We start from the raw sequence: 26,203 nt of genomic DNA, 5'->3' as shown, positions 1-26,203 counted from the left end.
CTCTTTTTTTTTTGTTTGTTTTTTGTTTTTTGCTTTTTGGGTCACACCTGGCGATGCTCAGGGGTTATTCCTGGCTCTGCACTCAGGAGTTATTCCTTGCGGTTCTTGGGGGATTGTATGGGATGCCAGGGATCGAACCTGGTTCGGCCCCATGCAAGCAAACGCCCTACCCTCTATACTATCACTCCAGCCCCCTCTCCAGTCCCCTCTTAATTCCTATAATTAGATCTTTATTTCTGGAGATTTGATTAGTTCAAATTCATTATTTTAGCTAAGAATTCCCTAAGTGGTTCTCTACACTTTCTATTTTATTAGAGTATGAGGCTTTCAGTGGTTACTTCTTACTTAGTGGTACCATGAGGTCTCCCTGGATTTATTTAGGCAGTGTGAACCTGATCAGTGTGATGCAAAACTCCATATTAATTTAAACTTAGTGTTTAGCATCCATTTATCACTATCATCACATCCATTTTTTTGTTAGGAAATAGAAATTTTATCAGGAATATTCTGTTGGCATTTTTTGTGCATATATTAGGTAGAAATCATTTAAAGAAACACCTTCTTTCCTCCAGTTTTTCATTACTTCTTATTTTATTTGGTAGACTGAGATCTTTAATACCAGTATGACCACTGTTTTTCTTCTACATACCTAAAAACTCTGCTGAGTCCTGCATCCCTCTGTCTTTCCAAATGGAATTGAGATCAAATAGTATGTTACCATACTCTCCTCCATACCTATTTCAACTTGTATTTTGTTCACATTTGGAGAAACTGCAAGAATTCATTTATTTTCCTTACATCTATAAATGACTCAAAAATGTGGTATTTAATTCATCAAATTAAATAAGAGTAGAGTAGAAAGTTCTTGAGGCTGACTTAATTCTCCCAATAAATTGCTTTCATGGGGGAAATGCACGGAACATTATTCTTATGTTTACCACTTGTTTCTATACAGAAACAATACTCAGAAAATGTTTTGAGGGACTGGAGGAATAGTGTTATAGCAGGTAGGGCACTTACCTTGCACATGGCTTGCCCAAGTTCAATCCTCTTATAGTTCCCTGGTTACCACCAGGACTGCTTCATGAGTTTAGAAGCCAGGAGTAACCCCTGAGTATAGCTGGGTATGACCCAAAAATCAAAGGAAGATTTTTAAAAATGTGTTGAGTATAATATAGTACTAAGTCTCTAATATTTCCGGTAAAATAAAGTGCAATGACTTATTTTCAGTAGTAAAAATCTGCTTATATAGGTAACAGTTAATTTCTGACCATACATTTTTGCTTAAAATGTGTAGTGACTTTACGGGAAAATAAGTGGGTTGACTTATATTGAAACACGGAGTTGCCAGGATAGTGAAGGACAGGCATTTTGTTTTTTTAATTCATGATACTGTTTTACAGTTGAGTAAAAAATTTAAATTTGTGATTCAAAAGAGTGTGCCTTGTTTAATGAGTTTTTTTGGTTTTCTAGAATTCTTTGCTGAACTGGATAAAGTAATGGGCCCTCTCATCTTTAATGCAAGCATCATGACAGACCTAATTCGCTATACCCGGCAGGGACTACACTGGCTTCGCCAGGATGCCAAATTGATATCTTGAACTGAACACATTCTCGTTGCCTCTGATTTTCTCCACAACACTGTGTCACATCATGAAGGAAAACTGCCATAACACGCCACCTAGTCAACACTAAGAATGAGGAATGGTTTTCTCCTCCCTAATTCATGCATTGTTTTTTTTTTTTTAAAAAAAAAAAAACCCAAAGCCATCATGTCAGTTGACTCCTTCAATATTCCCAGTCTGAAGAATTATTTAAATGTTTTAAAATATTCAACACATCAATAAGATGGTTTCAGTGATCTGTGATGAGTGAAATTCCAGTTGTAATTCATGACTAATTGAAATTTAATTTATTTTAATTTTTAAAGTTCCCAGTTTGGGGATAGTTTAAAACTTAGGTTTTTTTCTGCCTATAAATTTACTTTGTTAAATATTTAGCTAAGTTTAATGTAGACAGTTTTATTTATATACTTTGGGAGCTTTGTTACCTTATGTCTTTTGTGGTAGCTCTTCTAAGAGTAAGAGTTGGTTCCTCTAAAATATGGACATATTCTTTCTATACCTACTACCTGATGTTATTTCAAATCTTAACTACAATTTTATTATTGCAGAATTTTTATTTAGTATTAAAGATATTCTACATGAAATATCACTTAAAAATGGGAAGATGGCACTCTACATGGATGTAAAATGCAGTGTCTGTTGAAATGTGTAATTTGGTATGCATTATTTCAAGAACTGTGAATGTGTTAATAACACTATAGCAATCACAAGGTGACTATAACTTGCATTTAATGCATTACTTATGAGGGCAGGCAACTTTCTAGGAGAAGTATGTTGTATGAAGGGTTTCATATAAGGACAATCTTGAATTTTATGGATTAATTAAAACTATGTTGGTTTTTGTTGCTGATCACGTGATGGTTAGTTGAAACAAAAAGTTACTGTTGAACAAAGGATAAGCTAGCCTAAGGCTTGTTGCCTGTGTCTTTCTCTCATGATGTTTGAAGGGTAAAATCTCTCTTCAGAAATTTTTTGTATTTCCCCATGGTAGATTTCGATGCTCTCTTAGAAACATGCAGTGATGTAGGAATGGGCTAGAGCTTTGGTTGTGTGTTCTTTTTGCTATACAATTTACAGTTTTAATGCCTGATAGATAATTTCTTCCTCTTAACCTCTCATATTTACTCTTTGTATAATGAAGGCCCTCATCAATAATGTAAGTTTCTGATGGGATCAGAAAATTCAGATTAGGAAAGCATTTAATTTGGTTCATTGTCATCTGTTGGGAAGGGGAGAGGAGCAGGAGTAGAGCTAAGAAACTGGCTCTGTACGAGGTGTTTCTCTAAATACCTTTCCCAATATGGTGCATAAAGGAGTCACAGGTGAGCAATGTACCCTCTGTCTTTGGTTTTTGTTTTGTTTTGTTTTGTTTTAATGCCCCTATCATGTCTGGTGTGCCTTAAATCTTACCTTGAAATGAGGACTGTGGATTGTTTACAGATGAAGTTTTACACTAGGACCAGATTGCCCATGTGGTTGGTCTTCTGTAGTAATATTTTACATTCTCTTTTCTTGTAAATCTTAATTTAGGGTCACATAAAAATGAATCCTTTCAGAAAAGCTAAGACTTTATTACCTGACTTAGTCTAACTTGTCGAGTAATGCTGTTCAGAAAATAGCTTGTCCTTTTCCCTGTCCAGTAATGAATCCATCAAACAAAAATAAAAATTGCTCTGCTATTTTAAAAAAACATCGCTAAAGCTTGAAATGGGAAAGGAGGAATTGAAAATCTCCAAGCCCAGTGGTGCAGTGAATACTCTATTTGAATCTTTTACACTTACTTCTGAAGCTAGTGGAACCTCCATTGTCCTGTGGCCTCATGTTTATAGAGCTTCTTAACTGTTTCGTACCTCAAGTTGTTTTTGCATATCATTGAAGATTAAAATCCAAAAAAATATGTTAAGTTTATGAACCCTTTTTCCCTTGGAGAAATTGCCTTCGATATCTTTCTAACAACTATGGTGTGTTTTAGGAACAGTTTTCCTTAAGAGGACAACTTCTCAGTGATCATGTGGTAGTAAGAAATTTGCCACTGTTAATCACAGATGTATGTCCTGTCTTTCTCGATTGCTCTGATTGGTTTCCTTAATTTGCAGTGATGACTTAGAAATGGAAGAAGTATCCTCTTAGCTTTTTAGACATTCAGCCACAGAGCCTATTGGCACTCCCTGAGCTCTAGTGTGCTCTAGTCTCTTGTGTGTCCAGAAGGCAGCAGGAGCATTTCTGGGATCACACTGATAATTTTATTGAAGTAGAATTTCCTGCATGTTTTATGGTGCTGCTCTAAGATTCTCTCTATATATAATTTAATTCTTAGAGAATATAAATTTTTCAAGTTTTAATTGTGGGGGACCTTTTCCCACCACATGGTAATAGGCCATGGATCAAAATCCTATCCTAAATAATTGGGTTTTCAGTGTAATAGTCTGTGGAAATACCACTCCCTCTTCTCTGTGTCCTTCTGCTCAGAAACCCTTTTATTGTCTTCCTCTGCTCCAGCACCTACTTTGGACTCCTTTACAGGTCACTGTTCCTTCTTCCTCAGTAGGTGTCTTCAGTGTTCTCTAATCTTTTAAAACTGAATTTGACAAGTGGCTAAAAACTCACTCTGAAATTTGTGCTTAATATATAGTTAATTCTAGAAATAGCAGCTAGTTTTTTAAAAATTACTCTGTTGACTGCTCTTTAAGATCACACTTCTATGCCAGGAGGTAGCAGCCCGTTCCATTGAACTTTACAGGCAACCAGCGAACAGATTGCTGCGGATGAAGGTGTCACATATAAGCAATAGAGGCCTTCCCCTTGGGATGATACAAGTTTCCAAAGGCCACCCCATGTGCATTCTGGCCAGGGATCATTGGTCCATTTCTTGCCCTTCAGTGCTACCTTTTTCTGGGCAAATAGCCAAGAACTGACTTTAATAAGCAGTGAGTACGTCAGATAAATTTATAATTAAAGTTGCTGAAGAGTGGAGAAGGTTGACCACCACTAATTAATTCTCCAATGTAAAAGCAATCTAAAGTAACGTGTGCATGTGCCCCATCCCCACCCCCTCACTCCCCAACCCCCCACACACACACCTGTGCTCTGGGGAGCTCTTGCACAGATGAATCCATAGGCATCTGGGCTGCACTTTGAATGACACACTTGTAGCTTTATTAGATTCACTGTTGTTGTTGTTGTTGTTGTTGTTTTAAATTGTTTCTTTTCATTGAAGAAAGGTCTAATCAGCTAGATCAGTCAGCATCATTTTGTATTTAATGACAGAAACTTTGAGACGTTACCTTTATTAAATAAATGAGCTTGCCTTGAAAGCAAGAGCCTATAAAAGGTCCCTGTTCTAAAAGGAAGTCGTGGCTCTGGAGACTGACAGTTCCCTGCAGAGTCTCTCAGCAGCCAGTGAGCAGCCAGTGGTTGCTGCTGTCAGTGATGCCTAGTTGTGTAGAGGAAAGAGGTACAGCTTGCACTCTTTTAGGTGTGAGGTATGAAACTTTGGATTTTAAAATTATGTACACATACACACTTTATATATATGTATGTATGTATGAAAACATGAAGTTAGTTTGTCAAAATGTGTGTTTAGTATTTTAGCTTAGTGCAACGATTTCCACATTATTTATTAAATTGATCTAAGACACTTTCTTGTTGACACCTTGAATATTAATGTTCAAGGGTGCAATGTGTATTCCTTTTAGATTGTTAAAGCTTAATTACTATGATTTGTAGAAAATTAACTTTTAAAATATATTTGAGCCCCTTCTGTAGTGTTATAGGGCTCTTACAGGGTGGGAAGAATTTTAATAGTTCCAGTTGCTAACTGAAGAAAATGGCCTCATGTATTTTGAATTATGGGAGTTTGCCTCTGGGTCCCGGGAACATCTCTGGGAAGGTGTATTAGGTAGATTGTGATATTTTTTTTCTTTAAAACAAAACCAAAAAGAAACTAAATTGGGAAGCAAAACATTTCAAATCTATCTAGACTCCTATAACACATTTCAATTTCAGTTGATTTCATTTCAGTTTCCTGTATTCCCTGCTGGAGAGGCAGACTTTTTTCCCCAACTGTCTAAGAAGAGCTTAGTATTGAATGACTAGAGTGTGTAGTGACAGGCCAGATGGATCGGGTTTGTGAACATCTCTTTCACAGACTCACTAATAGAGAAATTCAGTTTAGGCTTCTAAACCCTAAAAACCAAGATTGCAGTTGACAGAAATATAGTATTCATTGTTGGTAAAGTGGGTATTCGTTCTATTGAGATGAACCCTATGTTAATTAAAATGAACTTACTGCCTCCAGAAAAGGAAACAGAAGAAATATCTTAATCTCTTTTAGTGCAGTTTGGTCACAGAATAAGGCATTACCAATCTTTTAACAGCAGCCTAAGTTGTCATTCAATGCAGTTAACTTTTAAGATTGTCAGCATTGACCTCTCCATGTCACCATTGCCAAACACAAATTACCATTCTTTTAAAAAGAAAAAGAAAAAAACTAAAGAGCATAGAAAAAAAAATGTTCCCACCCAAAAATTCTAGAAATACTCCAGTTGATCTCTTACTCCTTCCACGTGTGGTTTCCTTTTAGCTTTTCCACTGGAATTTTCTACCTGGTATGTTCCTCTCTGGAAAATATATTTGGAAATGCTGCCTTTCAAATCAATGCCATGATATCCATACTGTTTAGTTTGTCGTTGCTGTTCAAGAAGTGTCCCCATTTTACACCTTTATGCACTCTCCTGGAAAATCATTGGTATAAGCATTCAACAGTACTCTGGGAGAGGTAAGAGCTTTGCAGGGTGGGCGGGGCTGACCAACAGAGCTGGCCTCATTGGCAGTGTCTAAAAGGCATCACTCTCTTTGAGGACCAGATGTGAGTTGGTAAGCACAGTTAGGAAAATTTCTATCTAACCTCCCTTTTGAATGGTTTAAGAAATTTTATATATGGAGGATGGAAATGCTTATATATTTATTAAAAATTCTTTTATTTGAATTTAAAAATTATTTGGTGAATAATGGTTTGCTATTTCGGGGAGGGTTTTGGAGAGGAGGTAATGCCACTGAAAAATTAAAAGCTTTGTTGATTCTGCAGAAAGGTACTGTTAGTGTCTGATAGGATGACTTTGTTTTGTACATGATCCAAATCTTTGTTTTACATTTCTTGCATCCAAAATATTTGGGCATCTGACATTTTTAACCAAAATTTCGATTATATACTGTGATTTTTATTTGTTGCAATACATTAAAATTTCAGAGGTACTTTGGGGCTCAAAAGCTAGGATTTCTAAGTCAGTATGTGCATTTCACATAATAAAGCTGTTAATGGTAAGCAAAATATTATATACTAACTAGATTTTTCCACATCTGTATAGTATATTATATGTATTTTGTGGTATTGAGACTATAGAAAGTTTAGAGTGTCAAACATGCGTTTAATGTGTATTTTTAAACAAATTTATGGCAATTAAAATATTTGGAGACAAGGGTATCACATTTCAATTTGTAAAGATCTTTTTAACTCTACTGTGTCATTAAGATGCTTTGTATAATGCCAAACCATAGCTGGAAGAACTAAGTTTAATAAATATCAAATAGATTTTCTGTATGAAAATTTATAACCACTGTGCTCTTTACACTTCTTCAGCTCTTTGCCTTTTTTGTGTCATGCTTTGGATTTCAGGGTATGCTACTACTTCTCTTTAATTCTTGGTCCCATTAATTCAGGTCTTGTTTTCTTGTTACAGAATTCTGAACTTTTCTGTAGATCAAAATTTGCCCTCCTCCAATAGATCTCTCTCCCTCTTTCCCTCTCCATCTCCCTCTCTGTCTCTCTGTCTCTCCTCCCTCTTCAACTTCTGTGGGGGGGGGGGGGGGCGGGAGGGGACCCTCTCAGACAGTGATCAGAGGGCCCAAGGCCACACCAAGTCATATGCTGCCAACCAGGCCAGACAGTTCAGTGCCCGGGCCACACCCGATGATGCTGTGTGGGTGCACACGTGGTGCTGAAGATTGAAATCTGGTCTTTGAGCATGATAAAGCATGAGCCCTGAGCCATCTCTCTGGCCCTTAAATGAAATTTTTCTTGGACTGGGGAGGTAATTCAAAGGATTGAAATATATATTTTGTGGGCCGGAGCGACAGCACAGTGGTAGGGTGTTTGCCTTGCACACTGCTGCCCGGCTGACCAGGGTTTGATTATTACGCCCCTCTCGGAGAGCCCAGCAAGCTACCGAGAGTTTTCAGCCTGCATGGCAAAGCCTGGCAAGCTCCCTGTGACATATTTGATACGCGAAACACAGTAACAACAATGTTACTGGACCCGCTCGAGCAAATCGATGAGCAATGTGAGGACAGTGGGGCTGGAGTGAAAGTACAGTGGGTAGGGCATTTGCCTTGCACATGGCTAACCCAGGTTTGATCTCTGGTGTCCTGTGTGGGCCCCTGGATACCGCCAGGAGTAATGTCTGAGTGCAGAGCCAGGTGTAATCCTTGAGCATTGCCAGGCATGACTCAAAAAAGCCACCCCACCCTTCCATAAAGAAAAAGACTAGAAACACATACTTTGCATGTGGGACATCTGCATTCAATCCATGCACTCATTGCCAGAGTGTGACCCCTCCAAAATCCCCTTCTGCCTTGGCAAACGTTAACTCACTTAACTTTCTAGATTTGGAAATTAACATCATTTAGGCAATGCTTTTTTCCTTTATACAGAGTGAATCCTCCTTCCCCTTGAAAGCTTCAATTCCAGACTGCCAGAATTTCTGTTTGAGATATTTAATATATAGTATACATAGAAAAATAAACTCTGATATGACAAAGTTAGTTAAGTTTATCTACATATCAACATGTTAAGAAGGAACGGAGACCAATTTAAGGCATACATCTGTCTTTAAATATTAAAAACACAAGACGGCTTCACTTTGTCTCCATCTAGAATGGTTAGTCAATATTCCATAGAACGGAGCATTGTCGTGAGTGCTGTTCACTGTTCCTGGGCTGTCCTTCATTCCTGGGCCACACTTAGAGAACAGTGTCTTTTTCTAGGAGAATAGAAAAGTGGGTGTTTAAGACAAATGCCCAGCAGTGTCCAGAGCCAGCTCTGCTACAATTCCTTCCTATTGACTTGATTTCTCCCACCTTGAAGAAACCCCACCTCAGCCGGGACAGTCCATCAGGCCCATTGTTCTTAGCACTGTGCCATGTGCTGATTTCTCTGTCCAACTTACCAAGCCTCTGTCCCAGCCCTGTTCCCAGTGGGGGTGTACCTGCATAGTTTTGTGATGCACTCAGAATCATCCCGACAGGAAGCTCCAATGGGCCTGAGGGAAACTCCTCTCCAAAACGGTGTCATTCTTCGAATCCTTATCTTTGAAGCACTCAGTTCTGGTACTGGGGAGCCATTTACCTGTAAGGCGAAGGCATTCACCTGAGTCATGGAAGAGCTGGCACCCTGCTACACACCTTGGAAGAGCACTGTCCCCCAGAATTCAGTAGTCTCAGCAAAGGAGCTATTTCTCAGCTCTGATCCTGGTTTGCACCTCATTCCATGCCTGCATGCATGCAGAGGTGTCCTTACCTGGCCCAAGAGCAGTAGGCTGAGCATGAGCACTGCAAAGAGTTTGAGGAACCACATCTTGACAGAGGGGATGTTGGAACTTGAAAGCCAGGGGGCTGTTCCCTTTTCCTTTTATAGACAGAAATCCACCTCTTTTATGGTTGCCAGATGAGATGGGGGCAAAGTTTATATTTGCAATCAGGGTCGATTTAATAAGTTAATGTCTACCAGAGGAATGTGCTCAAGGCCTACCATTCAGGCACGTTGCATTTACTGATCCTCATCTGGACTTTGAGTAGTTATGTTGTTGGCTTGGACCCTAACCCATTTTATCAAGTCAGCACTAACACCACACACACACACACCCCTTCATTTTAAAGCCACGTGATTCTCTTGAGGGAAGCCTGGCATCTTGGCACACATTGATTCTTAAAATAGCTCTGTGAGATCACTCTATGATCAAAATAGAATGAGGTTCTCAGAGACATTGGTGACCCCCCTTAACTGGTCTATTACTGTAGGCAACTAGGTAAGGCCCTTATCACCGTACTTAGACAGCATGGCTTCCTCAGATCCCCTCTGCATACATGGGCAGTCACCCTAATTATCTGCTTCAGAACTCTTAACTTACAGCAACAGAGACCCAGTTGGGGCAAGTTCAGTTGGATCTACTCACCCTGTCCCAGGACCGGGTTATGATGACCAATGTGAGATGAACTTGACCTGCAGGTGAATAGGTTGCATTTTGTTTTGTAAAATGTGAATGACGAGTAGCTTCTATATCACTGGGAGAGGTTGGGATTGGGTAAAATTGGGGACACTCCTGGTGCTGGTGTGTACTCAAAAGAACTCTGAAGTGCTGGGGGTCTAAGCCAGGGCTCCAGTCTATATAGCATGCACTGCAGCCCTTTTGAGTCACCTCCCAAGCTCTGGCAGAGCTTTTGTGGTGGTGACAAATGTGGTTTCTTGAATAAACAGGCTTTCCTCCACAGTACAGATCCTTCCAGCAGCCTTGGGGAAATAAGGCTGAGATACCTCGAGGGCCAAAGATCAAGCTGCTGCAGCTTTCTATGCCAAGTAGTATGCATCTAAATCGGGAGCACTTATTAAATAACATGGGGTGTTTAGTTAATTTGAGGGGAATAGCGAACTCTGTAAAGGAGAAAAATTAGATCATACTATGATGGCCTGGAAGAATAAGCCATGAAGAGAATTGCAACAAGATTATTTTTTTATGGTGTCTTCCTCCTTTAAAGTTTGCCTCATACTTCTTCCCTTCTCATCTCTAGAGGGTGGATATTTGATAAGAACCTGCTTGTTCTCCAAGGAAAAGTGGGAAAGATGGAGCCTGGCTGGAGGTGAAACAGGCTGGTAGCCCATCCTTTGGCCAGGGAAGAAGAGGATGGTTTGGCAGGTTCCTGGGGTGGAACTGGGAAGGGTATGACTACACGGGTCTGATCCACTGCCTGCCCTTCAGGAACACTAAGAGAAGAACTAAGCCAAACCCACCCCAAGTAGGCAACCTAATTGGGAGCCTTTGTGGATTGGGGAGAAGGTTCTGTGATGACCTAGTGAACATTGGGTAAGAACACAAATCCGATTAGTAAGCAAAAGACTTGGCGACATGATGTCCTAGAGCCATTTGGGTCTGAGGACTCAGTGCCAGCCTCTACATAACCAGTCTGAAATGATGTGCCAAATGGGCTTTGGAAACGGCTCATTCCAAAAGTGGGCAATTCCTTCTACTGCCCTATACCCAGCAAAGTCAAGCTAGCCTTTTGCATCAATTTATAAAGCCAATATCAAAGCCGCAGGAGGAATCAGGAGCTCAGGGTTCCTTGTGCTGAGGGGAGAAGGGCTTTCTATCCTGGGTGCGATAACACAGAGGAAGCCTTTGTGGCTCAAGGATTGATGTGGTTGTATCCCATACCTCAGCTCCAAAGAAAAGACACGAGTCTGCCTGGGAGAGACACCAGTGTGAGGAAAACCAGCAGCATCATCTGCACCAGCTCAGTAGCTGTTTACATTTTCACTCGCTTCCATTAAATATGGAGCAAAAGGAGCCAGAAAGATAATACAGAGGCTAAAATGCTTAGCATGCGCAATGCCAGCCCAGGTTCAATTCCTGTCACCACACAGCCAACCTTGTTTGATCTCCAGCACCACATATGGTTCCCCAAATACTGCCCAAAATGATTCCTGAGCACAGTGCTGGGAGTAAGCCCTGAGCACCATTGTGTATGAGATAAATGGAAGAAAGAGCAAAACAAAATTCATAAGCAAAGTAGCATTCTCATAGCTGGAGTGACCAATCTCTAGCCACTTCACTCCTTTTGTATACAATAAGACTTGATTCTAATGAAAATAATAAAAGTCTCTGAGCGCTGCAATCTGCAGTCTTAATGGATAAACACATATGTTCATGTTCCCTCAGCAGGAATTTCTCAGCAACCTTTAACAATGCTTGCCATAGTTAAAACTCAGGGCTGGGAGGCAGGAACCAGGAGTCCAAGTAGGTAACTGACCCCAGGCCAGCCTCTGAACTTTTTATAGAGATGGAAGTAGATCTCTCAGGCTTCCCCAACACCATTTAGGAGCTCAAATGATTAATTCACGAGAAGAAAATGAGACTAGAGCACATTTGATAGCTTGTAGATTGGTAACTCCAAATATAATTCCCAGGCATTTTCTGCTGCTGCCTAGGATGAAATGGGAAGAAAGGGTATATCAGTACCAGCAGTTCATTGAAACAATCGAAGGAGAGCACCTTAGAGCTGGACAGTAATTGGGAACTTTCTCCCCTTAGCAGGGGGAGCCTAATTAAAAAAAAAATCTAGGTAAAACTTCAACAAAGGGTCAAAGTGTATTTGCTGTTTTTCCCGGCTGTAACTGACAGACCTCTGGACCTGGACTAGGTTGGCCTGCATCTTAGGGACTCTGCCGAAAGACTGGAGAGTTCCTGCATCCCAGAGCTAAAAATCCTTGTGGGGGCAAGAGTACTGCTGAAGAAAAGAAGGGCTTTAGGACAAGTAAGTGCTTGGACCCCATCTGTAGATGAGGCTGTTCCGTACTAGGACTGCAAACCCCCAAGGGGTTACAGATCTTGATCCCCATGGCAGCGACTGTTCTTACTTAAGATTCTTTCCTTAAAAAAAAAGATGGTTTGGGGCCACCCCCAGCATCACTCAGGGCTTGCTCCTGGCTCTGGGATCACTCTTGGCAGGGAGTGCTCGGGGATCACTCCCAGCAGGCTCAGGCACCATACGGGGTGCTAAAGATCAAACCTAGGTTGCCACATGGAAGGCAACCTCCCTACCTACTGTACTATTGTACACTTGGATTCCTTTTCTTGATGGATTTCTACAGGCTGGCCCCTATCCCAGATCCCTTTCATGTATGAAAGTACTGGGATGTACCCATTCACCATACCTTCCCCTACTGCCTAAGCACTTTGCCACAGAGGTTCTAAGCCCCCAAGAGTAAGTAGAGAAGCACCGTGGAAGAGGTGAAAGCCTCTTCATAGTAAATATCTTCAAGCATAAACAGAATTCAGACCAATGGCTAATGCCTCATCTGAGCTCAGAAAGATAAGTTTGATTTTAAGATGGTAGAGGGGTGAAAGAATCAAAAAGAAATAAGGTCAGTATTAAATGAGTTCCATTGGACTGGAGAGAGAGAGTATGGTAGAGCACTTGCCTTGCATACAGCAGACCCAGGTTCAATCCCTGGCATCCCATATGGAGCACAGAGACAGGAGTAACCCCTCACTCAGTATTGCTAGGAGTGGCCCATTAAAAAAAACTTTAAAACACGGCAAACCCTGACAAGCTACCTGTGGTGTTATTGATATGCCAAACACAGTAACAAGTCTCACAATGTTACTGGTCCCGCTCGAGCAAATCGATGAACAATGGGAAGACAGTGATCACAGTGATCAAAACAAGGACCATCTTCCCTAGAAAGGTTGACATGAAAATAAGAGGGAAAAGGAGATTAGTTGCTGTCAAGGCAGTGGTCCTCTCTAGCAGGTGAACCACTTGAAACTTGTTCTGATCCACAGAGGTGTGTATGTGTTCACATGAGTGTGTTTGCCAGGGATTGAACCCAGTGTCTCACTGCAAATCATGTTCTCTACTTCTGAGCCACAACCCCAACCCAAGTCCATAATTTTCATCAGATTCTCAAAGGACTCTCCAAGATTCAACTATTTGCCAAGAAAAAGAGTAAGTACTAAGAATAAACCAACAAATTACCAAACAGGAAAGTTGACCCACGTTTGGTGAGGCAAGAATTTGCATCATCTAACGTCCTTTATTAACAGTGTCACCTTGTCATGCAAATGATCTTATTTCACTATTACAATCTTGTAGCTTTGTTTTAATATCCATTAAATGGGCCCTGAAAAGCTCAGGAATACAGGTTTCTTGCCTGTACTGAAATGAAGACACTGGAAGAGAATACCAAACAGTATGGGCACAACTCTCATACTCAGACTGACTACCTTACAGTACAAAAATTTTTTATTCATCTTTAAGTTTTGGTTGCTAGAAAAAATACGGGACCAGGGAGATAGTCCAAAGAGCCAACACATATGCATTACATGCTGAAGCCCTAATATTGATTCCCAGCACTTCAAATACTGCCGCAAGTGACCCACTGCCTGGTGTGACTCCAAAACTAATGGAATGATAAGATGGGCCTGGAGTGATAGTGTAGCAGGTAAGATGCTTGCCTTGCATATGGCCAACTCCTGGGTTCAATCCCCTAGCCTCTCCTGAGCATCACTGATGTGGCCCACAAAAGAAAAAATCAAAAGCTCATAGCCTGAGTTAGATTTTAATACCATGAAAATTGCTGATTTGGGCCAACAGGAAGTATCCTTGGAAGTAGTTTCTAGAAGTGGAACAGAACCAGAAGCATAAATCAGCCAATGACTGCGTACACCATCTCTTGTTGAAAGGGAGTTTCCTTTTATACTAAGAAGATAATTAAAATTCAGGGGTCCAAACTTCAACAACTAAAAAAATGTGCCTGTCAAGGCTGCAATCATGGGGAAAGGGAAGATGGGTCTGAGGGAAACTGAAAACACTGGCGGAGGGAAGTTGACATTGGTGGTGGGATTAGTGTTAGAACATTGAATGTCTAAAACTCACTGTAACTGTAAATCCTAGTACTTAATTTTTTCTAATAGAGAAAAATTCAAATTTTAAAAAAATAGTAATTCAGGAGAAATAGTACAGGGCATTAAGGTGCTTGCTTTGCACATGGTCGAGCCTGGTTTGATCCCTGGTGCTGCGTAAGGTCCTGTAAGCTTTGTGAGTGATCCTCGAGCAAGTAACCAGAAATAAACCTAGAGCAGAGCTGGCTGTGGCTCAAAAAACAACTTTTTAATTAAATTTTTTTCAGTTCAGAGACTGGACAGCTAGCTCAAATGGTAGTGTGCGTAGTGTACTTAGCATGCTTCGTGTTCTTAGGGTGAACCCTGGCAAAGTGTTTCCCCTCCCCTCCCCCCAGCACCACTAGTGCCCTAGTTCTGCTGGGTGACCCATGTGACCCTGAGTGCCTCCAGGCCTAAAATTAATACTGCATTATGGCTGAGCACTGACAGTTAAGGCTTGCTCTGCAAGAGTTGAGTACACCAGAATTGGTCCCCAGCATCACTGGAGAGACAACCCCCTCTCCCAAAAAAATGCAATTCAAGGGCAAGTGTATAAACTCTGTAGTAGAGAGCAAATGCTCACATATATGAGACTCGGGGTTTTACCCCTGACACCATCCACACCTCCCTTCTAGAAAGATCATTGAAAGGCACTAGAAAAAAACTAGCAATGGGCCTGAGAAAATAGGGTTAAAAACAAGTTTTAGAAACAAAATTAATCTATTCTACATTCTAGCTTGGGGCATGTAACTTCTCTTCATTTACATCCTGGGACTCTAAACTGTTTCCTAAATAAAACTGTTTTGTCAGAAATAAACACTCAGCCCTTTTGCTGACCCCAGCTTCAGAGGTCAAGGGATTACCTCTCTCCCTTTTTATACCTGTCTTCTCAGGCTGAGGCCCATCTTATGGGAAGACAGGGCAGGTTTATTTAAGCACTCCTGGCAGTACTTAGCATCTGTAGTTCTATCTCTTGCCCCAGGATGCCATAGCTTTAGGCACATAAACTTCAGCACCAGCCTCTACTATTCAGTGGCTTTATAATTGCAGGCAAATTACTTTCCTATGTAGGACAGTGTCATCTGCAAGACGAGTAGAGTACTTCAAAGGCAGCAGTAAGGTTTAAGAGCTTAAGGAGAGGGAGAGCTCAAAGGGCTGAGCACATTCTTTGCAAGCTGAGTCCAGGGTTTGATTCCCAGCCTCAAATGGCCCCACAAACACAAAGCTGGAGTAGCCCTTGCACCAGCACCTCTGTTGTGATCCAAAAAAACAAAACTAGCTTGCTTGTGCAAAGGGAAGAGTTCCTGCCAGTTTTCAGTGTCACTAGATTTTGTTAACATGGGAGCAGGCACAAGCATTTTCCCCACTTTGTGCCTCTCACAAATGTGCAGATGGCAGAGTATCTGTAGGGGCAATCTTGATCTTGAGGATTATTAATGTGGAGTATGCCCCCATCACTCAGCAAGCCCACAGACTAACCCAAGTCATTCAGGAATGGAGGTCTGGCCTTCAGTACTAGAAATGACACTAAAGAATGGTCCCCAAAAATGCCAAAACACCACTGTGTAGCCCATAGTAATTTTATTGAGTCTCTGAGATGCAACTGCAGACTCCTCTCCCAAAGAGGAGCCACGTTCTAGATGAGCTGCTCATGAGTCATTTTCATAGTCGGCTGGATTCTTCCTCTTGGACTTCTCAAATTCCTGGGTCCCCCACGTGTAGACAAGGTAAAAACCTATAAAGGCTTTGGAAAGAAAAGGGAGAATAAAGAACTGGGTTTGGGGAAGGCACGGACGACTCAGCCCTCTTTTCTGTTGACCAGATTCTGCCTCCTCTCTTTAGTTTTCCAGAAACTTTAAACCAGATGATACAGAAAGATTACATTACACCCTTATTTTACAGGTGACCAAATGGTCTATCCATATCCTGCTCGGGAAAAACGTCATCTTGAGATAAGAGATAATACTCGCACCACATAATCGTCACCGTTTAACCCTCCTAAGGCTGAAGCCACTGAAGTGGCTCGCAGCATGTTGGCCACGCTGTGCGGATCAGTCTCCCGACCTGCTGCACGGTTAACACTCGCCGGGAGAGAAGAGGTTAAAGATGCCCTGCGGGAAACGCTGGAGTCAGGAAGCGACCTTGGGCCAGTCACTTAAGGTCTCTGTGACTCACATTCCTCAGTGTGGAAGATGGGGAAACGATAGGGCGTGCAGGGCAGGTTGATGAGCACTGGCCGGGGGTAACCCCCCGTCCCTCCCGCCGACCCGGCTGCAGCCCCTACTTACGCGGCACCACGCGGAGGATGGACGCCTGCGTGCGGCGCAGCACGTTGGGGATGCCCCTGCTGAAATAGTGCGGGAAGGCGCGCTGTTCGAAGGGAGACAGGCTGTAGGAGATCACATGCCGCATCCGCGCCAGGTGCCCGAACTCACGGCCCATCGTCGCGGCGGCCCCTGAAGGACCAAGGGGAAGGAGGGGACGACAGTCGTTTGATCCGGTCCCGGCACGCGCCGGCCCCAACCCGAGATGCCCTCCCTGGCGTTCGTCCTCTTCCCCGGTCCAGGCAGCGAGCGTCCTCAAGCTGCCAGGAGCCACCCGACCCACACCAGAATCCGCACCGGGGTCACCTCGCCCTCCAAGGCCGTGGGCTGAGTCCGCCCTCCTCTTCCGGCGGAAGCGGAAGCGGCGCTGGCCGCCCGCGAGGTCACTTCCGGGAGGTACCATTTCTCGCCGTCCGCGGGGCGGGTGCTGTAGCTCGGGGTCGGGAGAAACGAACCCTGACCCGGGGACCCAAGTGGGCGGCCCTTCGGCCTGGCGGGCTCTGAGCCGACTTTAGGATCCCGGGGCTACCCCTGAGGCCCTTGCGTTTCTCCTCGGAACCCCCCCGCTCTCTTGCCCGACTTTCAGTGGAGCCGCAGGAAGCGGCCGGGCGCCCAGGGGTTAACGAGAGGTAACAAAAGAGGTAACGAGGAAAGGGGCCAGCCCAGTTGCCGGGGCAGCACTGGCCGGGAGCACTTTTCTCACAGTGTCCCGCCGTCTGCGGCCCTGGGACAGACTTGAGTTAGGGACGCCCACGTGGGGCGGCTCAGCTGCTGCCGTCCATCCCCTGGCAGCCTTCCCGGCGGGAATGCCCAGGTTTTTCCTCACGTTTCCGCCTCAAGAAAATAATTGCAGTCATTGTATAGTGGTGGCCCACCGAGCCCGCCGGCGGGGCGCACCGGGCAGTCGAGGGCCTCGTCCCCCTTCACACACCTCCCGGATCCCGGGGGAAGCGGTGTTTTCGGAACGTGCCTTTCCACAGGGCGCACGCTGGTTTCAGGTTGGCACGCACACCCGCCCTGACAGAGGGACCGCACGGGCCGGTTCTCTTGGCCCCGGGGGATTGACTTTGTACCAGCCAACCCAGTTCCTTAAGGGTGTTGCCGCGTCGCTCGTTTTCTCAGCCCCGTTTATGGTGCGCCTTGGTCAGTTCATCCTAAAGCAAAATCTCCAGCCGGCTTGCAGCCCCCAGGCCCGGACACAAGTACAGCAGTTAACTACAGTCCCCTAGCCAGACCCACCACCGTTTGATAAGCTGAAAAAAGCATTTTCTAGGAACTGAACATCTCTAAACCTTTCATTCAAAAATGTGTAGAGGTGAGATGCCTGGGATCCTTAAGGCACTTGCCGCCTTGCCATGTGGCCAACCTAGGTTTGATCCTTGGCACCGCTTTTGATCCCCTGTGCTCCCCAGGGACTGAGGACTGACTTAGCACAGAGCCAGGAGTAAGCCCTGAGTGCGGCCGAGTGTGACCCCAAAACCAAATACATAGACAGCTATGCAATTAAATGAATGTGCACAGTAAATAAGAGTAAAGACACTATATATGTGACATATATAGGGTCATTCTTTTAGTGCTCAGGGGCTAAGTCCAGGTAGTGCAGGAGGATCCAGACTTGACCTCCAGCATGCTGCCAGCCCTTTGGATCCTTGAGCCTGTCGTTGGCCCTTGAGATCAGTTGTCAGGGTTGAAGGTAATGTCCTCATTTTAAAAAGCATATTGGGCTTCTCCAAGCACCTAGCTTACTTAAGACTGAACTATACTGGAACGACTAGGAACCTGCTAGTTCCCAGATCTCTGGAATCTCAGTGTCAGCTGTGACATTCACCCTCCAAACTCACAGTAGTTATTCTGAGGCCCTGAAAGTGGTAGCAGTGGTGATGAAGCTAGAAGAGAGTAAACCCAACAGAACATACCAGTAAATCTGCACATCATCCTGAAAATTAGCTTTCCAATTGGAAATTTCACCACACACAGAAGGCACATAAAAAATTCTAATCTTGGGTCTAGAGAGATCACAGAGTTTCAGGCATTTGTCTTGTACTTGGCAGATGCCAGTTCATCCCTACCAAGTATGTTTCTCTGCACACCACCAGGATTAATCCCTGACCTGTAGGCTCAAAATTCAAAAAAGAGAAAAATATGTATCTTAAAGTTCTGGGAGATGTTCAGGGGCCTGAGTGTCGTAAGCTGCTTTGCATGTTGAAAACTCATCACCATTGGGTCAGCCCCAGCATCACCTAAGGCAACCTCTCTGCCTCAAACAGGGAGCTCAGAGAAGCCAGTGAGGTGTGACCCAAGAAAATGGACAACAAGGAAACAACCCAAGTGCCGTAGAACAGATGACTGGTTAAATAAACTTCAGAACATCTATCTACACAATGAAATACTATGCAACTGTTAGGAGAGATGAAGTCATGAAATTTGCTTATAAATGGGTAGACCTGGAGAGTATCATGCTAAGTAAAATGAGCAAGAAAAAGAGGGACAGACATAGAAGGACTGCACTCTTTTGTGGAGTAGAAAACAACATAACATGAGGCTGACAAGGATAGTAGATACACGGGCCAGGAAGATTGCTCCATAGCTGGAAGCCTGCCTCATGAGCGGAGGGGAGAAGGCAGCTGGAATAGCTGGAAAACAATATGGACAGTCCTTCAAAAACTAGAAATTGAGGGGCTGGAGTGATAGCACAGCGGGTAGGGTGTTTGCCTTGCACACACGGCCCAACCTGGGTTCAATTCCCAGCATCCCATATGGTCCCCTGAGCATGGCCAGGAGTAATTCCTGAGTGCATGAACCAGGAGTAACCCCTGTGCATCGCTGGGTGTGACCCAAAAAGAAAAAAGAAACTAGAAATTGAGCTTCCATATGACCCTGCAATACCACTTCTGGAAAGGGGTCACTAAGAAAGTGATGGCTGGAGGAACTGGTCGAGATGGGAGATGTGTGCTGAAAGAAGATAATGGATCCAAACAGGATAACCCCTCAGTATCTGCATTGCAAACCATAATGCCCAAAAGTAGAGAGAGAGTATGGGGAATATTGTCTGCCATGGAGGCAAGAGGAGGGTGGGAAGGGGGGGGCTATACCAGGGATATTGGTGTAGGGAGTGTGCACTGGTGAAGGGATGGGTGTTTGATCATTGTGTGATTGTAAGCCAAACATGAAAGTGTGTAACTATCTCACAGTGATTCAGTATCACTGTATCACTGTCATCCTGTCCATCGATTTCCTCGAGCAAGCACCAGTAATGTCTCCATTCATCCTAGCCCTGAGATTTTAGCAAGTGCCACAGTGGAGGCTCTTTCAGGGTCAGGGGAATGAGACCCGTCATTGTTACTGGGTTTTGGCATATTGAATACGCCATGGGGAACTTGCCAGACTCTCGGTAACCTGCCAGGTTCTCTGAGAGCGAGAACCCGCATGCTTCTGGGAGCTTGTTTTGTAATCTCTGGATCTTGGCTGTTGATGGAATTACACAGTGGGGACAGTTGGTGGTTGTAACTGCCTAGCTGTAGCACTGTAGCACTGTCCTCCCGTTGTTCTCGAGCGAGCACTAGTAATATCTCAAACAAATTGTGAGACTTGTTGTTACTGTTTTTGGCATATCGGATATGCCACAGGGAGCTTGCCAGGTTTTGCCGTGTGGGCAAGATACTCTCGGTAGCTTGCTGGGCTCTCCGAGAGGGGCGGAGGAATTGAACCCGGGTCGACCGCATGCAAAGCAAATGCCCTACCTGCTGTACTATCACCCCAGCCCTAACTGCCTAGCTACCAGTTTTATTTGATTCAATAAAATTAAAAAAAAAAGAAAATGGACAACAAAAGCAAGGTTTTATTTTAAGATCATTTCTCAAGTTTTCTTAGCCTTTTAATTAAACAGCTCATGTTAGAAAGGGTGAAGTCATGAAATTTACATATAAGTGGTACTACATGGGAAGTATCATGCTAAGCAAAATGAGTCAGAAAGAGAGGGACAGACATAGAAAGATTGCATTCATCTGGGGAACATAAAGTAACAAAGTAGGAGACTAACACCCAAGAATAGCCAAGATAAGTACCATGAGGTTTACTCCATGGCTTGGAGGCCAGCCGCATACACTAGGGGTAAAGGCAGCTCAGATAGAGAAGGAAGCACCAAATAAAGGGTGTTGGGAAGATCTGCCCAGGATGGGAGATGCATGCTGAAAGTAAACTATAGACTGAACATGACTGCCACTCAATTTCTCTTTTGCAGGCCACAGCACCCAGAAGGAGAGAGAGAACAGGAGGGAGTGCCCTGCCATGGAGGGAGGGTGGGATGAGGGGATGGGGGGGGGTGGGAGGGATACTGGGATTAGGGGTGGTGGAGAATGGGTACTGGTGGAGGGATGGGCACTCGATCATTGTATGGCTGAAGCCCAGGCGCTAGAACTTGTGAGTCTACAACTGTACCTCATGGTGTTTCACTAATAAAAAAAAAAATTAAACAGCTCAGAAAACTGGCTGGAGGTGTAGCTCGAGATGCTGAGTCCGTGCCCTCAGTTCAATCTCATTATAATATGCCACTCCCCCCAACCTCCACATCATGGAGTCTAGCTCCTTTGAGAACTTCACCACCAAACCTCCAGGCCCTCACTACCCAGGGTGTATCTCTATCCAGGAAAACAGTATCTGCCCAGTTTCTGAGCACCTCCAGCGTGGCCCTATTTTAAATAGAGAGTGGGTGGATTGAAGAGATAGTACAGTGGCTAAGGCATTTGCCTTTCATACAGCCAACCTGGGCTCTGGCCTTGGCACCACATATAATCTCCCAAGCACCACCAGGAGTGATCCCTGAGCATAGAACCAGGAATAATCCGTGAGCACCGCTAGGTATTGCCCCAAAACCAGAAAAGTAAAAAAAAAAAAAGGTGATGGGGGTGGGGAGACTGGCTTTGTGTGGGAATGTAGCTCAGTGGTAGAGCACTTGCCATTGTGTAAGAGAAGTCCAGAGTTCAAGCCCTTGGCACCATAAAAATAATATAATAATAATAATAATTTTAAAAAGCCAGGGATAGGGGAAGAGAAAAATTAGGTAAAACTAATGAAGATAAATTGGATAATTAGGGTTTCCCAGCTGCTTGATATACACCTGATAAAAGCAATCTCTTCAGGTAGGCCTTCTTGAGATCTGATTACAGAATTACCCGCAATCCACCCACACACCTAAATTTTATTTAAGAAACCAAGCCAAGCTCTTTCTGACTTTTCGGGAAAAGGAGATGGGGAAATGTGTTTCTCTCTAGTTCTTCCAAGCCATGGCGCTTCCACACAGATTTCTTTGGTTTGGCTGCGTGGCTTGGCTGTGTTTTCCTATTATTCTTGGTTCTCGGGCATCCAGGGTTGAGGCGCAGATTGCGAATAGCGCCGAGTTGGAATCTGGGGCTGCGCCTTGGTCTTTGCTGCAGCCGCTAGATGGGAGAGAGAGACCCGGCCTCCTTCCCCCTCTCTTCAAGGTTCTCTATGATGAGCAAGGTGGGACCCCCAGGCTGCAGCCTGATTCCCGGGCTTTGCGCTACATGAAGAGGCTCTATAAGGCATACGCAACCAAAGAAGGGATCCCCAAATCCAACAGAAGTCACCTCTACAACACTGTCCGGCTTTTCACCCCCTGTGCCCAGCACAAGCAGTCTCCTGGAGACCAGGTAACAGGTGTGTAGGAGCAGATTGCTTTATGGGGGGAGCGGGAAGAATAGTATTTACCTCTGCTTTTCAGTTTTAGAATGCTCCCTCCTGGAATTGCATTTTATTTTGTCTGCTGTTCAATAGCCAAATCCAAGTAAATCTGGTGCTTAGTTTATTTCTTCCTATTGCCTCCTGCCCCCTGCAGGTGAACTGGGGTCTAAAATGGCTAGACCCAGAAGACTGTGGCTCTAAGGGCTGACAAGAATGTTGCTGGAGGTTGGCGTCCTGTTCTTAGTCACAGAATCAAGACTAAAAACCAGATATTTTGACTTATTCTTTCCATTTTACCAGTTCTAGCCTTGAAATGGGCATCAAACAACTCATGGAGCTATTGGTGTGCTTTTTTAGATGTGTTCCCCTTGGTTTCTGGGCACTTAAGTGCCCCTTTGGGATAGGTTTTTACAAGAACAAAATGGTTTTTTGTTTTTGTTTCTGTTTTTGTTTTGCTTTTTGGGTCATACCCGGCGGTGCACAGAGGTTACTCCTGGTTCTGTACTCAGGAATTACTCCTGGCGGTGCTCGGGGGACCATATGGGATGCTGGGAATCGAACCCAGGTCGGCCCCATGCAAGGCAAGCGCCCTACCTCCTGTGCTGTCGCTCCAGCCCCGAACAAAATGTTTTTATTAAGCAGCTTGGTATCGTGTGAAAGAGAAAGGATCAGTGGCTTTTAAAAAACAAAAACAAAGAAAAAGCTAAAGGGTTGCAGAGAGATAGTACAGGGGGTAAGTCACTTGCCTTGCACGTGGCCAACCTGGGTTCGATCCCCAGAAATCCCATGTGGTCCCCCAACACTGCCACGAGTAACACCTGAGCATCACCAGATGTGGCCCATAAACCAAAAATAAATAAAATAAAATAAAAAACCGAACTACTACGGGGGCTAGGGCCTTGGCTCAGAGGGAGAGCACTTGCCTTACTAGTGTGGGCTCTAGGTTTCATCCTCAGTGCAGAAAAAATCTTTGCTTGCTAGGTCATTGCTTACAGAATAACTGTTTGACTCAACTGATGGTTTGCGGCTGTTTAAAGCTCACATCTACCTTGATGTTCAATTTCAGAGCCTTTGCTTATTGTCAGACTCAAGTGTTTCAAATTAATTTCAATAATTATATCTTCATTGACTATCTGTTGTCCATTAGGGCTTAGAATATCATCTTAATGAGTCAAGCAAATAATTTCATTACAGTTTTCCCTGGATCAATGTTTTCCATAACAAGTGATAGATACTCTAATGTATTCCAGAGTGGGTAATTCTGCCCTCTGCGGGGTGCTAGAATGATCCAGTCAGGCCGTAGTTGTAGTATCAGCTGCTATTTGGGGCGGAGGCGGGGGTGGGGGGATTTATTTGTTTTGTCTTGTTTCATTTTAAGTGTTTTGGGGTTATATCTGTGTTCAAGGCTTACTCCTGGCTCTGCACTCAGGGATCACTCCTGGTAGTATTGGGTTATAATATGTGGTACCAGGGATTGAAGCCAGGTCAGCCAAGTGCAAGGCAAGCACCCCACCCACTGTACTATCTCTCCAGCCCCTTAGGTGCTATTGGAAGGAACTTTCTGTTTGCTTAGAGACAGTGGATTTGGGTGAGGGTGGAGAGGTGTGCTGGAGAGATTGTATAGCAGGTAGGGTGTTTGTCTGGCATGCTTATGGTCACCCGAGTCCAGCCAGGAGTGATCCCAGATTATTTCTGGATGTGGCCCCAAAACAAAAAGAAGAAAAAAGATTTTAAGGAATGGGTGGCACTGAGTGATTTTTTTTTCTAAAAAGTGGGTTAGGCTAAATAAGTTTGGGAACCTTAGCTGTAAAAAAGATTCCTCTAAAACTTTCTCCTCTTTTATTTTTTTTTTTGTTATTGTTGTTGGTTTTTTGTGGTTTGTTTCTGGGCCACACCTGGCAGTGCTCAGGATTTACTCCTATCCCTGTGCTCAGGGATCACTCCAGGTACTCAGGGCACCATTTGGGGACCAGCCCCAAAACCTTTTCCTCTAGAAAACACTGTTTCCTCTCTGATTGGAGCAAATTATTAAGATTCTAAAAAATCAGTTTTATTGTACACCTGCAGACTGGTGGTAGAAGGCCTCCGTCAGTGAAGTGGCAATGACTTTTTCCAGCACTGTAGAACACTTCTGTGGTCTGGACTGGCATTTAAATTGTATTGCTTTATAACACAGTAATTCCCTGTTGCTTTGACTCACCACCCTGGCTATTCTGAGTTTATGGTGACAAAGAGAATTGTAGTTCCTGGCAGGTACTTACAATTCCAATGAACTTCATTTTGGGATAACTGCTCTTCCTTAATTATTTTTCAGGGAAAGGGTGACTATACCTGGAGTTGTTCAGGGGTGCTGCAGATCCAACCCTGGGATTCTGCATGCACTCAGCCCTTTGAGTCCAGCCCCTTCTCTCCTTTCTTGAGGCTTTAAGGAAGTCAGAAGAGAGAAAGGGTGATGGAGTTTTATGAAATCCTAATTCCTTGACTTCCTGTACCAGTGGGTTTGTATTCAACTTCTGCCACTGGGCTGTTTCTCTTCTCAGGAAGCCTTTCATCCGTGGACCTGCTGTTTAACCTGGATCGTGTGAGTGCCGTTGAACACTTACTGAAATCAGTCTTGCTCTACACGTTTAACAACTCCCTGTCTTTTCCCTCTACTGCTAAATGTATGTGCAACTTGGTAATAAAAGAGCCAGAATTTCTTCTCAAGTCTCTTCCAAGAGTTACTTTTAACTCCCAGCTTGAATTTCAGAAGAAGCACAAATGGCTCGAGATGGATGTGACCAGTCTCCTTCAACCGTTCGTGGCCTCCAACAAGAGAAGCATTCTCATGGCCGTGAACTTGACTTGCATGAAAGAGCAGCCACAGTCTTCAGCCCAGGACGGCACATGGAACTTGCCTCTTCTGGTGCGCCCCTCATTGCTTTTGTATCTGAATGACACAAGCACCCAGGCTTATCACAGGTGGTATTCCGTCCACTCACAGAGGAGACCTGCCCAGTGTCGCCACCACAAGAGAGGTCTGCCTGCCCATCACCGCATGGAGCCCGCTGTGGTTTCAAGGTCTTCCCGTGCCCGAAGGGATCAAAAAACTGGCAGCTCAGAGTTAAAGAAGCCTCTGGTTCCAACTTCCTTGAACCTCAGTGAATATTTCAAACAGTTCCTTTTTCCCCAAAATGAGTGCGAGCTCCATGACTTTAGACTTAGCTTTAGTCAGCTGAAATGGGACAACTGGATTGTGGCCCCACACAGGTACAACCCACGGTACTGTAAAGGGGACTGTCCAAGGGCAGTCGGGCATCGGTATGGTTCTCCAGTTCACACCATGGTACAGAATATCATTTATGAGAAGCTTGACTCCTCGGTGCCCAAACCATCATGTGTGCCAGCCAAATACAGCCCCTTGAGTGTTTTGACTATTGAGCCCGATGGCTCAATTGCTTATAAAGAATATGAAGATATGATAGCCACAAAATGCACCTGCCGTTAGCCTGTGGTCCTCTAACCTGAAGCCTGGAGTCTCATGGGCAAAGTCAGTGCCACATTCCCCTCTCTGCTTCAAGAGACAGACCTGTGTGCCTTTCTCTAAGTGTAAATGGCAGAAGAGCTGTACAAGCAGGACCATATGAAGAGTAGCTTTTTCTGTGACAACAGTGTAGGATAACCTTTGTATTCCCAAATGCAAGTGAAACGTAATTATTTTGAATAGCTTTATGTTTTTCCCTATTTTTTTTTCCTTTTCACAGGAGTCTTTTGGATATAGTGTTTTTGAGGAGGGGAGAACTAGTATAGATTTTGTTTGGAAATATAACTCCAGATCATCCAGAGTACTATTAGTCTTACTCAT

At 43.9% G+C, this 26,203-nt stretch overlaps 4 protein-coding genes across 7 annotated transcripts in view; 2 read left to right on the top strand and 2 right to left on the bottom strand.

Moving 5' to 3' along the window:
- Positions 1–7,107, top strand: part of AFF4 (ALF transcription elongation factor 4) — a 92,074-nt gene extending 84,967 nt beyond the window's left edge. For all 3 annotated transcript variants that reach the window (XM_056124268.1, XM_056124266.1, XM_056124267.1), the window contains one exon: positions 1,474–7,107. In XM_056124268.1, coding sequence (XP_055980243.1) covers positions 1,474–1,601 — 128 coding nt within the window. In that variant the 3' untranslated portion in view covers positions 1,602–7,107. The remainder of the gene's footprint in view (positions 1–1,473) is intronic.
- Positions 7,108–8,433: 1,326 nt separating this feature from the next.
- On the bottom strand, positions 8,434–9,294 carry LEAP2 (liver enriched antimicrobial peptide 2). The gene is made up of 3 exons (XM_056124280.1): positions 9,199–9,294; positions 8,888–9,027; positions 8,434–8,662 (listed from the first exon to the last, which is right to left on the bottom strand). The coding sequence occupies exons 1-3, from the start codon at positions 9,253–9,255 to the stop codon at positions 8,626–8,628; spliced, it is 234 nt and encodes a 77-aa protein (XP_055980255.1). The 5' UTR covers positions 9,256–9,294; the 3' UTR covers positions 8,434–8,625.
- Positions 9,295–15,901: 6,607 nt separating this feature from the next.
- Positions 15,902–17,109, bottom strand: LOC130032734 (cytochrome b-c1 complex subunit 8). Its single transcript, XM_056124279.1, has 3 exons — positions 16,957–17,109; positions 16,624–16,791; positions 15,902–16,079 (listed from the first exon to the last, which is right to left on the bottom strand). Exons 1-3 carry the CDS (start codon positions 17,060–17,062, stop codon positions 15,985–15,987), a joined length of 369 nt encoding a protein of 122 aa, XP_055980254.1. The 5' UTR covers positions 17,063–17,109; the 3' UTR covers positions 15,902–15,984.
- Positions 17,110–21,706: 4,597 nt separating this feature from the next.
- Positions 21,707–26,002, top strand: GDF9 (growth differentiation factor 9). Of its 2 annotated transcripts, XM_056124278.1 has the most exons (3): positions 21,707–22,335; positions 24,900–24,940; positions 25,097–26,002. In XM_056124278.1, the coding sequence occupies exons 1-3, from the start codon at positions 21,942–21,944 to the stop codon at positions 25,844–25,846; spliced, it is 1,185 nt and encodes a 394-aa protein (XP_055980253.1). In that variant the 5' UTR covers positions 21,707–21,941; the 3' UTR covers positions 25,847–26,002. The 2 variants fall into 2 exon arrangements, with proteins under 2 accessions (XP_055980253.1, XP_055980252.1); XM_056124277.1 differs by having other exon boundaries at positions 24,900–26,002.
- Positions 26,003–26,203: the final 201 nt, after the last annotated feature.

This window comes from Sorex fumeus, unplaced genomic scaffold (assembly GCF_029834395.1).
Source record: "Sorex fumeus unplaced genomic scaffold, SorFum_2.1 ptg000051l, whole genome shotgun sequence".
NCBI lineage: Eukaryota > Metazoa > Chordata > Mammalia > Eulipotyphla > Soricidae > Sorex > Sorex fumeus.
Note: the sequence above shows the minus strand (reverse complement) of the source record. Positions and strands in the feature narration are given on the sequence as shown.

Coding starts and splice junctions, on each gene's coding strand:
- GDF9 (XM_056124277.1), top strand. CDS start 21,942: ATGGCGCTTCCACACAGATTTCTTTGGTTTGGCTGCGTGGCTTGGCTG. Junction 22,336..24,899: donor TCCTGGAGACCAGGTAACAG/GTGTGTAGGAGC, acceptor TTCTCTTCTCAG/GAAGCCTTTCATCCGTGGAC.
- LOC130032734 (XM_056124279.1), bottom strand. CDS start 17,062: ATGGTACCTCCCGGAAGTGACCTCGCGGGCGGCCAGCGCCGCTTCCGC. Junction 16,792..16,956: donor TGGAGGGCGAGGTGACCCCG/GTGCGGATTCTG, acceptor TTGGTCCTTCAG/GGGCCGCCGCGACGATGGGC. Junction 16,080..16,623: donor CATCCTCCGCGTGGTGCCGC/GTAAGTAGGGGC, acceptor TTCTTTCCAAAG/CCTTTATAGGTTTTTACCTT.
- LEAP2 (XM_056124280.1), bottom strand. CDS start 9,255: ATGTGGTTCCTCAAACTCTTTGCAGTGCTCATGCTCAGCCTACTGCTC. Junction 9,028..9,198: donor GCCTACTGCTCTTGGGCCAG/GTAAGGACACCT, acceptor TTCGCCTTACAG/GTAAATGGCTCCCCAGTACC. Junction 8,663..8,887: donor TGCATCACAAAACTATGCAG/GTACACCCCCAC, acceptor CTATTCTCCTAG/AAAAAGACACTGTTCTCTAA.